We start from the raw sequence: 12,427 nt of genomic DNA on the forward strand, positions 1-12,427 counted from the left end.
ATGAAACCAAATTATAATACTATGCATTGTGGCGGTAATATTATATAGTATCATATGCAGAATACTAGTATATGATACGTCCCATTGTGACCGGCCTTAGGGCAACAGGTCAACTGATGCAGAAGCCGAGGTCATATAACTTTATTGTTTTTTGGGTTGTCTTAATCTTTTATTATTGCGAATAACTTTTTTTAGTGTTATTGCGAGCTAGTAACTTCACTTGTGCTTGATGCATGGCAACAAATGATGTGACTGAGTGCATCAATCGATATAAAGGTTGGAGTACAGCAGCTTTTTTGTGGGGAAGAAACTTAGTACTACAGCAACTGACCCTCTGGCTCATGATTTAAACTTTTGTTTACTGTAAAGACGATGGACCAGATAACAATCTGAACACTACCTGTATGCACTGATCTAAATCATGCCGAAGCTCAATGTACTTTCATACTTGTTTATAAAGTTGGCTCGACTCATTATTTCGCATACCTATCGAACACCACGTGTAAACGACCAACTGACTTAGGGTGAAACTTTATTTTTTCACGTATTGATACCACGTACAACCTGCTAACTCACGTATGAACCAGTGACAATTGTTCACGATATAAACTTTCATTTAGCTTACCAATCTGGTACTCCTATGTACAGACAGAAAAATTGATCATGTCATAGTGTTCTTGCAAATACCATAACAATACATGCCAATATAATATGTTATTGAAGATCAAAATACCACAACAATACATACATGCCAATATGGGTCAAAAACCAAAGATGTTTCACACACAATAACTCCGTGCTAGTTACTAGTAAAAGGCAAACATGATACAAAAACATGGTGTTGCTATTCGACTCTAATGAGTTCAATCTTGTTCTTCGGCAGGCTCCTTGAAATGCTCAGCAAAAACGCGACCAATAGGGGGGCAGCATCATCATCATGCTGGTATATAATTTCAGTAAGCCTAAGGTTGTCGCACATGAAATCCACCAGGTCGTCATCTCCAAAATACCAGTTCTGTTGACAGCATGGAGGATTAATATTGCAGACTAAATTGAGTTATGGAAAAAAAATAGATGAAAGAAGTAGCGCATGTTTGTCACTCGTTTGGTTTACAGCCACACTGGTAGCAACATTGTTTTCTCACGTGTCATAGGCTTATAAATGTGTGGCAAGATTCTCTCAAATGCGGCCAAGTGTAGAATCTCTTTTGATAGCTTAACCTCTTCTTTTTTTCCGCGGGTTGATAACTTAACCTTTAAACATGTATGCCAAACAAAGTGTGGTAAATAATGACTTTTTTTTGTGTCAAAATATATAATGACCAAGTTTAGTATACCAACCAAAGAGTACCCTGGTTGCACCTTGCTACAGCGCAAAGTGAGCTTCTCCAGGTTAGGTGACTTGTGCAGGTAAGGCTTGAGCCCCACGAAGTCGTCGCCAACAATGTAACACTCGTCCAGGAACAAGGTTCTAAGGTTCTGGAATACAGGAAGCTGAAGTTCCACAGAATCCCCAGGTCGGAACAGCAACTGAAAAACAGACATCCAGTTCCTGGTCGTTAAATAGCTCTAGATAAAGGAGATGCAAACGGAATAAAAAGGATGCCAAGTACGAAGAACATACCCTGAAATGGGACAGGGTCAAAGTTGTCACATTAAGCAGCACGCCAAGAACCGATTGGAGCGCAGTTGCATCGTTTTCTTCAACCTCATTGAGCTCCTCGTCAGTCATCATGGGCAGATAAACCGACGCATCAGCAAGAGAGTCCATGGTATGTGGTTCATTGATATCAACAATGTGATCAAGCTCCCCGGCCAAGCGGACAGAAACAAGAGCAGGAGCCTCTATAATCAACTTGAAAATCTCATCCTCCTCATCATCATCACTTTCGTCATCTTGCACCATGTATAAACCATCCACAACCAATTTCTTGAGTGAGAAGGAGGTGATCTTATACCGGGTGGTGAAGTAACTGCAGTTTTCCAGTCGCACGTCCTCCAGCGCAGGGCACCTGTCGTCACTGATGTTTTTTTTTTTTTTTTTCGAAAAGGAGGAGAACCCCCGGCCTCTGCATCTGGTCGATGCATACGGCCACTTTATTAATTATTAGCACAAAACCTTACAAAGTCGTACAACAGTAAGACCAAAGCCACCATCTTCGCAACCTCTGTCGCTACTCCTATCTAACTGATGAAGGGGCGCTGATGGTCTGGGCCTAATACCAAACAGACCTCGCAGCCAAACCTAACATCTAAGACCTGAGGTCCCAACCTGGACGCCTGCCGGGTATGGGCACCCACCAGTCCGGCATGCTCCTCAACCCGGCCACCTGCCAGGTATGAGGCCGCCACAGCCACCTGCCACCAATCCATCTTCAGAGCTATACTGCTGCATACACCTTGCCCGGTCTCGCTGCCGTCGACGCCACCATGGCACCAGACAGCTCCACCGCCCTGGGCTCGTCCATCCAGCCGCATCCATGAACGATATGTAGCCGCACCATGCCGCCAAAATCATCGTCATCGACGCGGAAGATACAACGCCGCACCACCAGGCAACCTCTGCCCTGTCGCCACTGCTGGAGGTACTCGGAGCCCACCATCCACATAATCTCTCCCCCGAACAGCTGGTCCTCCCAAGACGGCGCCTCCATGGAGGATACGACGTGCAGGTCGCCGCCGCCGCCCAATCCAGAATGAATTTTGGACTTTCGTCCGGGATATGTTCGGAGGTGGATAGGAGAGACCTCGGCTTCGCCTCCACAGAGGATAGCGGCGTTGAGCGACGTCGCCGATGCCGGGCCGGCCTAGCCGACCAAAGTTTCCTCCGGTCCCCATCCTATGCCACCAATCCTCCGCCTGCTCCGGATCCGGCGACAAGCCACGATCCAAAACCTTGCGAAGATGGAAGATCCATGGTGCTCGACCCACCGGAAAGGAGGATCGAGAAGACCCCGTTGTAGATCTCCAGACGCCAAAACCAGCAGTCCGACGTTGCCAGTGGCGACCAACCTCACCCCGCGGCGGCCGACGGAGTCCGAAGCCAGGATCCAGATGGATCCGATCCAGATCCGGCGACACCCGCGACCACCGGGCAGTACCAACGCAGCCACCACCTCGCAACTCGCAGACCACCACCGACATCGCCGGGAGACCCGCCGCCGCGCCGCCGAACCCCACGTTAGCCCGGCGCTCCCCTCGTCCCCACTGTCCCGCGCCAGCCAGAACGAGATGGATGGGAAAGGAGCCCCGCCGCCGCCCAGCCGGCCAGGCTTCGCCCGGCGGCGTTGCGGACGGCGGCGAGGAGGGAGAGGGGCGGAGGGAAGTGCGAGGGGCGGCGGCTAGGGTTTCCCCTCGGGTCGCCCGCGGGGACGACGCGAGGGGCACGAGAGTTGTCTGGTTTTGGCTCGCAAAATCCTTGTCCAGGTGCACGTTGCAAAGGTGCAACCTTTTGAGCTGGTAAGGCGGTGTATCATCTTGGCTGATGACGCGACGGACCCAAAGGCAGGCCGGCAGGCGGAGGTCTTGAGAGCTTAGCAGCAGCCGGAACGCATCTAGGAGCACAAGGTTGTTATGGTGGTCCAGGAGGGAGTTGGTGAAGCTCTGCAGCTCGTGGTCGCTACCGAACTCCCGCTGCTGGTCGATGTGGATGGACGGCACGGAGCGCCAGAGGTGCCTCCAACTCCTGGACAGCACGCACATCCGCACCGTCTGCCGGGACGACTCGAGGCGCGACAGGATGGCGCGGAGGACGTCGTCCCCCAAGGTGCTCAGCGTCCGCGGGTCGTCGGCGGCGGCGGCATGGCCAACGCCGCCACCCCCACCCACATGCACATCACCGCCGCTCCCACCCGCATCGCCGTGGCTGTCGTCGTCACCCGCATCACTGCCGCCGGCCCCGCCTGCAACTGCAAGGCACGGCCGCTTAAGCTCTTGCTCGTCGGAGGCATCCGTGGAGCGCCTTGCTCCATCCATTTTCTGCTGTTCTGGAAGGATTGCTGCACTAGTGGATGTGGATCAGACGAGGGGAAGACATATGAACTGGGGTACTAGCTAGTAGTACTACTTGAGAGTTGAGACTGATCGATTCTGTCCTTGTACTGAAGCCAGCCAGCTGAATGCTTGAGGTTAGGTTACAACGATGGGCATATCGGCCCTTAAATAGGAACCTAAACCAACTATAGTACGCATAGGCTGACGTCAATTACTTGCGTTACATCAGTGCTTTGAATTTCTTTTTTCTAATTAAACCGACTTGCCGACCTGCAGCTGCTATCTTTTTCGCTTTTTAGCTAAGGCATGCATCTACAACGCTGACTCTCAAATCGGACACCGTATTCGTGCGCAGGCTGAGGGAGATCAGTTCGTAGGCACTAGTGTGGAAGCTGGGCCTCCGACCATGTCCGCATACATTTCAAATCGAATTTCAACAAGCCGGACGAATTTCATTTAACACGACGGAATTCAGCAAAATTTGGACATAATTTACATAAAATAAATGATATTTCGTCCGTTTAACTAAACCAAGCCCGAAACACTCAATACAAAAATAGTTCAAATTCAGCGAGATAACCAGATGTTCAGCAAGTTTTCCGAAATCATCTATTCCAAATTCAACAATACTAGAGCCAGAACCGGCACTTATCATCCCACACTAACTGCCCCTTAAGCTCCATCCAACAACGTATGCGCGTGAATGGCCTGCCCTCGGTCCTGTAGTATATCATGACATCGCGTGCACGCTGTAAAACATGTACAACAACATTGAGTGAATGAATAAATTAATCAACATGTAGAGTAACAGGAAGCAATACTTAGAGGATCTCGGTCCCCCCGTCAGCGGGAGGTACTCCGTTCTCATTCTTGTTAGTTTCAGCGTCTTGGTTGAGGCTGTGTGGCGGAGGTGATACCCCTCAGTAGGAATAATGTCTACCACGTTCTATCCTCATCCCGATGGTGCGTCTAGCTTTGTTGGAGGGTGTGTGGAGTTGTGTCTCCATCGGATCTCGCAGGATTCGGTCGGTACTGGTCTTTGGTGGATCCGTTTGGATCTGGTCTTTGTTCGTCTTTATTTGGGTGTTTACAGGTTTGGTCCTCCAATCTACGACTTTCTTCATCGGTGATGGTTCCTGCTCTGGTGCGTTGGTCCTATGGGGCCTTAGCAAGACGACTTCTCGACTGGCTACTACAACTAGGTTTCCCCGGCTCCGACGAGGGAGGGCAATGATAGCGGCGCGCCTTTAGCTCACTCCAGTGCTTTCTGTCATCGCTAGGTGGTCCATGGACCTGGTTGTAATTTTCATCATCTCTGATGTTCTTTGTACTGTCATCATCACAAAAGAAAAGTAATACTTGCTATCTCTATAGTTGAAGAGCCTAATGGCCACCTTGTCTTCTTACCGCGGGCGACTTATCGCAGGCTTCTTGCCGCGGGCTTCTTATCGTGGGCTTCTTACCGCGGGCTTCTTATTGCGGGCTTCTCATCTCCGGGACTCTAGGGACTCATCTTTCGGGTGATTCATCTCCGGGACTCATCTTCCGGGCGACACATCTTCCGGCTCATTATGTCCTTCTTATCTCCCTGAGTGAACTTAACTCCAGAGATGACTTATCCTCAAAGATAACCCCAGAGATGACTTATCCTCAGAGATGACCCCAGAGATGACTTATCCTCGGAGATAACCCCAGAGATGACTTATCCTCAGAGATAAACCCAGACATGACTTATCCTCAGAGATAACCCAAGAGATGACTTATCCTCAGAGATGACTTATCCTCATGAGCGGATGTAGTAGTGGGTAATTTTCCCGACAGGCGGGGTGTTAGAGTCCTACGCGGCTGCGCAAAGCTCCCTTCTGCCACTTATTCCCCATCACTTGCTAGTTTCTCTTCGGCATGGTTGCTTGTAAGTCCTCCCCATCATTTTCTTCTTCTCCTTCCTCATCCAATCCAATTGATTGAGCCGAGCTAGACCCATCATTTTTCTTCATCTTCTTCGTGTCTTTTTTAAGCTCTTGGAGGACAGTTTGCCACCTGGGTTCCCATTCAGTTCAACCAACAATGTGAAAAAGTAAATGACTTCTTCTCCACTTGATGGTACAAAGCCGCCACCAAAGTTGCATGGGTTTGAACTCTGATGCCGCTTTGGTTCCGGCCTACAACTTGTTTGAGATAAGCAACAAATTTGCTAACAGCATCTTGGATGAGTGACCATCTATGTTTAAAAGAGCACGGGACATAGTTGGTGCATATTGGGTGTGGCTTCACATTGTGTTTTTGCTCATGGTAAAGTTTGTGGATTTTTTGCCAATATTTCTCGCATGTTTGCTCGGTTTCACAAACGGGGTCCATGCTAGTGTTGCACCAACTTTCACATAACAAAACATCTTTAAATTGTGTGATTGTGGAACCTTTAGGCTTTGCAACTTTCTTCTTTTTAGTGTGTGATGTTTGCCCAACTTTAAACAGCGAGGAATTGGTATCCTTCATAGTAAATTTCAAAGACTCTTGACCATTATTTATCAGGTCATGCAATATTTGTTCCTACCTATAATAGGCATCACAATTTAACTATCATCCTACAAATATGATCCGATGATATATACAACAGAAGAATCTAAGAATGCAGTTGTGAAAGGGGCAACAATTATACCGGTTCTTGATCGGGCATTTCATCGAACACCAAGTCCCTGGAGTCAGGGTTTCCCGAGGACGGCCGATGCATTTGGAGCACCGGCAAAGTTGGTCATCATGTCCGTGTCGGAGGCAGATTGCAAAAGGCTCAAATCCGGGATTACATATTACTCCAAAATCACGGGTTACATATTACTACGTAGATCTGCAATAATTCCGGGCTGCATATTACTCCTACTAGTTGGGCAAACAATAATTCACTGGTTGCAGATCTACGTAGCAACATCTCTTTACATCATCCAACGAAGAAATTAATAGACTGATGACGATGCACCAAATCTACGTACTATACTACTATTGCACCATCATTTGTTCAGGACGAGTTGAATGGGACAACTACCACCCGAGATCAATCAATCTATTCTTCATTACCGAGTTGATGTTTGGCAGAAACCCTGACATGCCCACCAAAAAATTGACTAGTAGGTGGACATCATCATCATCTTATTGGTAGCATATGATTTCGGTAAGCCTAAGGTTGTCGCAACTGAAATCCGTTGGGTTTGGGTCCTCCTCTATATGTGTAGAATTCACGACCTGTTTTTTTTTTTTTTTGATATGGAATTCAAGACCTGTTGACAGCGTAACAAAAAGGACTATTTAGATGTCACAAACTGAACTGAGTTATGGTAATAGTTGTTGAAAGAATAAGTTGGTAGCACCTTGCAACGGCGAGCTTCTGCAGGTTACACGAGTTCCGCAGGTAAGGCTCCAGTCCCATGAAGTCGTCATTCATAATGATACTTTATCTGTTTCTAAATACAAGTTTTTTTAGAGGTTTTAATTAATGTGAGCTACATACGGAGCAAAATAAGTGAATTCATACTTTAAAATACGCCTATATACATCAATATGTAGTTTATACTGAAATTTCTAAAAAGGCTTATATTGTAATACATGCCCCCGCACCATCTCTGTTGTGTGTCAGGAGACGATGTGGAGGAAGTCTTCCGGATGAGTGAGGAGAAGGATGTGAAGGAAAGTGATGGACATGAAAGGAAATAGGGGTTCGAAATGAGTTGGGAGTGAGAAGGATGTCAAAAAACGCTCTTATATTATATTATGAAACGGAAGGGGTAGTTGTTTACTCCCTCCGTCCCATAATATAAAAAAAAATTGACACTACACATTATCAGGCAGAGGCAGTAGTTGGCTTAATTAATTATGTGTCGAACATCTTTATTTCTCCTGAGATATCTGTGTTGAAGATCTGGCAACATGTCTTCTCAAGCATTCGATGACGAAATTAATTGGTTGATGACGGTGCACCAACGATACGTACGAACCTTTGCTGGGGACTTGCTGAATGGGTACAGCTAGCACACCACATCTATCAATCAATCAATTCATTTACTCCATCGATCGACAATATAATGAGATAACGATGATGGATTGGTCCCTCGCAAAAACAAAAACGATGATGGGCTGGTATTTTAGAGAGAGATTCATGCTATAGCCCGAGATTTTAAATCCACCACAAATCCAAGATCATGCATTACCGGCGATCTGAACTAACGCACAACGATCTGCTAGATTGTGGTAAGCAGAAACTTGTTTCTTGTGGGACGAGGATTTGGAGCTCTCGGGTGCTCCGCACCCCCGTACGAACATTTTGTTCAAAAAGAATACCGGGATTTTTTTAAAAAATCTGAAATTTTGGGATATCAAACCTGGGTTTTCAATCTACCCTCGCATGAAATTTCACTAAAAAGTATCAGGAAACGTATTCGTGGCAAAAAGGACAAAAGAATTCTATGTATAGAAAAACACTGTTTGGATGGATTTTTGTTCAGACAGTATTTCCTTCCCTACGGATATGTTTTTTGATATTTATTCACAAAATTTCACACTGGAGTAGATCGGGGACCCAGGTTTGGTACCCCCAAAATTCAGATTTTTATTTTGATATTTTCTGGTATTTTTTAAGATTAATTTTCGTATAGGGGTGTGGAGCACCCACGACCAAGAGCTCCTGTGTATTTTCCATTCTTGTGCAGATATAATATGATGCACATATATAACAACCGACCCTCCGGCTCATGATTTGAACTTTCATTCAATGTACAAACGATCGACCAATTTACAATATTAACACTGCAATTACGTACTGTTCTAAATCATGCCCAAGCAGCAGCAGCAGCCGCCGCCATGATTGCAACAACGGTGATGATCTACCCTTCCAACTTCTTTTCTCTATCTTTACTTTCATTTAAGGAATCAGCTCCTCTGACCAAAGACCACTTCTTTTTTACACGAACGCGCAAGAAATACCGCATATTGTCTGGTTCCTCGCACATATTCTTTTGGACATTGGTCACAACATACACAGAAAATAAAAAGAGCAGAGGCAGAGCTGCTGAAAATGACAAGAGCCTCCCCATCGATCCCTAACGCCGCTTCTTTCCTCGTCCTGGCTCACCGAGTTAACTGATAAAACAACAAGGCCGATTCAGGGATGTTGCATAGCTGAACTCCACAAGAAGCAAAAGAAACCGCATGCCCCATGCTGTGCTGTTCAAACGGCCTGTGTTGCGCCACAAGATGTCTTCAGTGAATTCATAGCCTTCCTGCAATGTTCCCAACACCGATTATAGATCAGAACCATTATGGTTTTGGCAAAATTAGGCTTAGAATTTCAATGCTTGACTGAATTGTTCAACAAATGTATGTTTGCAATGTATAAATCTTCTCCTTCGATCATGTATGTAGATCACGATCAGAATCGCTCTAGATTCAGATATGACAATTTATGGGTGGGTGGGATGGGTTCTTTGAAAAGGGGGGGCTTCGTCGTCAGCTGTAACGTACCACAACGCAGACTCGATCTCAGGACTCCCTGGGTCCAACTTGGCTGCATCCAGAAAAGCATCGCATGCACCTCCATAGTCCTGATGATGATACAGTATAAGGTTAAAAATGATGAACAGCATGTGGCGACAGTCATCAATAACAAACTAGACAACCAGATAGATATCTTCGATCACACCTTCAATAACATGAGTGCTTCACCCTGCCGGTAGCAGGCGTTTGGCCAGCCAGGCCTCATTTCTCTGCACGCAAGTGCATCCTGCAAAGCTTCATGTCCATCACCCAGGCAGAGCCAGCAAAAGCTCCTGTCCGACAACAAGGTGGCATCATGACGGTCATACTCCATTGCCTGCATGCACCCAACAGGTTGAACGCAAACTTAGGACATGTCTGATCTGACTATAAAATCAATAATCATACCTTGCTTGTAAATATTTGTACTTCAAAAGGCAAGAAAGAAAACCTTGAATTTCTGATGATTTAGAACTTAAAAATGCACTAGTCTTGACAATATAGTCAATTCAAGTGCTTCTAAGCAAAGGATGTGTGGCAACAATCCCAGCTTTCCAACCTCATCATTTACTCCATTATGTTTTTCTCGCCCATGATTCGAAGTGGGGGAGAATCCCGAAAAAAGGGAATCATGGTCAGGCAACCATTGCTGCTTATCTATACTACTATATAGTGTACGAGTTTCGAATGGATCTGGAGCATCAATCCTGATCGTTGGTACCCTCAATCTAACGGTTGGGGGCAGTGGGATTCGCATCAACAGGAGCTGCCTCCAAACCTATGGCTGCTATTTCTAGGATTCACTATGTGACCCACCACCATCTGACCCTGTCATCTGACCACGCTCTAGATATTTCCACTATGAGGTGGACTACACACTTGCTCCTCTAAATTATTTTAGTCCTACCTGGCTACATGTTCACAAGAGACAGTACTGACCAGTAGAACTATCTCAGGAAAGCGTGCATGCGAGCCTAGAATTGCAATATTTTCCATTTTCTTTTATTTGAAACAAGTAGTAAGGTACCTAGGAAAAATAGAATGAGAACAAAAATGTGCAAAGAACCTATGAAATAGTACGTTTTGACACCTTTTATTTTCTTAGCTGACATGGTATTGAGAAGCTCAAAATTTATTATTAATTGTACTTCTTCTTTTCACTTCATTTTTCTCAAAAAATTCGAGTGAGTCCAATAAACTAACGGACTTCATAAACATATATTTTTATATAAAAAGGGCGAAGACTCTTATCTTATGTTTCCTAAAGAAAATCATTGTACTATGTTTCTTGGGGGAATAGTTGTTATGCATTCCTTGCAAAGCCCAAAAATGATACCAAAAATGCCTACTGGATATCTCCCATTTGAAGCTTCTATGAGAAATTTACCATAATATGTCTGCTTTAGTTTTATAATTAATTTACTACCATGCATATACATAATAAGCTGACGTGCAAAGCACGTACAAATTACTAGTGTTGTTAAGCATCTCCAGAAAGAGAGAAGCTGAAGGATCCTAGCGCAGGAAGTGATGACAGCGGCTGTGATAGTCAGTTCCATCCAGGAGGATGTTTCGATCCTCGAGTCTGCCCATCCTACGGTGCTGCGGTGCTTAGTTTAGCTTCCCTGTGTAAGTCTTTCGCGTTTTTCTCTGTTTTACAGTTGTGCTGCATTTATTTCCCTCTTCTATAATGCAAAAGAAGAGCTACAGTCGTTCCCCATCAAAACAGGAAACCAACAACAGTTCTACTGCTGTTTAAGGACACAGAAGTCCTTGTCAGGTCCCCATGATCAAACTTACATACGGCATTGGCAATAAAATTATCTTCAATAAATTAAACAGAGATGTGTCTCGAAGCAAAGCGTGAGGCCAACTGTACTTATTGGTCACAAAGATGATCACTCTCTCTAAAGGGAGCGTGTATGACAAGAATAATGTGAAACCAGATCATGATCACCAACATTTATTCAAGCAACTTCAGCTGATGAGATACAGTTCAAGATTACACATTGAAAAATAGGGTGTAGTAGCATACCGCGCTGTACAGTGTTGCCGCAGTAAAATAATCGTTTCTCTTGAGAGACTCAACCCCAAGTAACTTAAACTGTTCTATTGTTCTTACATTTGAATGTGCACCCTACATGACCAAGAAAACAAATGAATCGAGACTTAGGAATGCAAGTATAAAACAGTACCTATACTATTAAAATTTTAAAAATCAATAGGCACTAGTTGGGTGGCAGGGTGGTGTTTGGTGCTTGGATGGTGCAGCCACTTTTGGAAACAGTGTGTAATATTGTGCCACAAAAAATTAGCAGACCAGTCATGTTTCAGTTCAGAAACATCTTGATCCTCATCTTGCTCCTGATAGTACAAGGCTAGATTGCACCCACCGGTACAGACACGTGTATCAGTATCAAGGCAATACGGGTACGTAAATACGTCATTTCTGAGAAGTGCCAATTCAGAGATACGTTGGACTATTTTCAAAATAATATAAAACATATGTTATCAACTAAGCATCAAGCCATTTAGCATATATTTAGTCAGTGTAGTCCATTATCTTCTATCTTCTTATCCATGATTCCAACAAAAGCAAGAACCAACAGCCAAAGGGTAGTAGCAGTTTATCAAACATCAAAGTTAGTTAGAGAGAAAGGGAGGAGGAAATCAACAGCCTTCAATTAGATAGAATTCTTCAGGATAATGGAGGGGAGGGGAGGGGAGCAGGAGCACTGGAGAAGGAGCCTACCACCTGCACTACTGGTGCCTGAGAGGTAACAGGGATGTATTGGGAAAGACAGTATCGGATACGCTGGTTGCTGGAAGTATCAGTGTTTTCTTGGTACAAGGAAATGTTTATTTCCAGAACTCATGACATCTCCTATCATCTGACCAGTACAACAAAAATTAT

General features: G+C 45.1%; 2 protein-coding genes across 3 annotated transcripts in view; both read right to left on the minus strand.

Annotated features, from left to right (window-relative positions):
* Positions 1-712: 712 nt before the first annotated feature.
* LOC123117838 (uncharacterized) lies at positions 713-4,111 on the minus strand. The gene is made up of 3 exons (XM_044538510.1): positions 1,625-4,111; positions 1,342-1,530; positions 713-1,015 (listed from the first exon to the last, which is right to left on the minus strand). The coding sequence occupies exons 1-3, from the start codon at positions 1,904-1,906 to the stop codon at positions 845-847; spliced, it is 642 nt and encodes a 213-aa protein (XP_044394445.1). The 5' UTR covers positions 1,907-4,111; the 3' UTR covers positions 713-844.
* A 4,598-nt stretch (positions 4,112-8,709) lies between these two features.
* LOC123114399 (ankyrin repeat and protein kinase domain-containing protein 1) overlaps positions 8,710-12,427 on the minus strand; it is an 11,219-nt gene continuing 7,501 nt past the window's right edge. For both annotated transcript variants that reach the window (XM_044535853.1, XM_044535852.1), the window contains exons 8-11: positions 11,549-11,650; positions 9,680-9,850; positions 9,502-9,581; positions 8,710-9,260 (exon numbers count right to left, since the gene is read on the minus strand). In XM_044535853.1, the coding sequence (XP_044391788.1) occupies positions 9,209-9,260; positions 9,502-9,581; positions 9,680-9,850; positions 11,549-11,650 (405 nt within the window). In that variant the 3' untranslated portion in view covers positions 8,710-9,208. The remainder of the gene's footprint in view (positions 9,261-9,501; positions 9,582-9,679; positions 9,851-11,548; positions 11,651-12,427) is intronic.

Source organism: Triticum aestivum, chromosome 5B (assembly GCF_018294505.1).
Source record: "Triticum aestivum cultivar Chinese Spring chromosome 5B, IWGSC CS RefSeq v2.1, whole genome shotgun sequence".
Lineage (NCBI taxonomy): Eukaryota > Viridiplantae > Streptophyta > Magnoliopsida > Poales > Poaceae > Triticum > Triticum aestivum.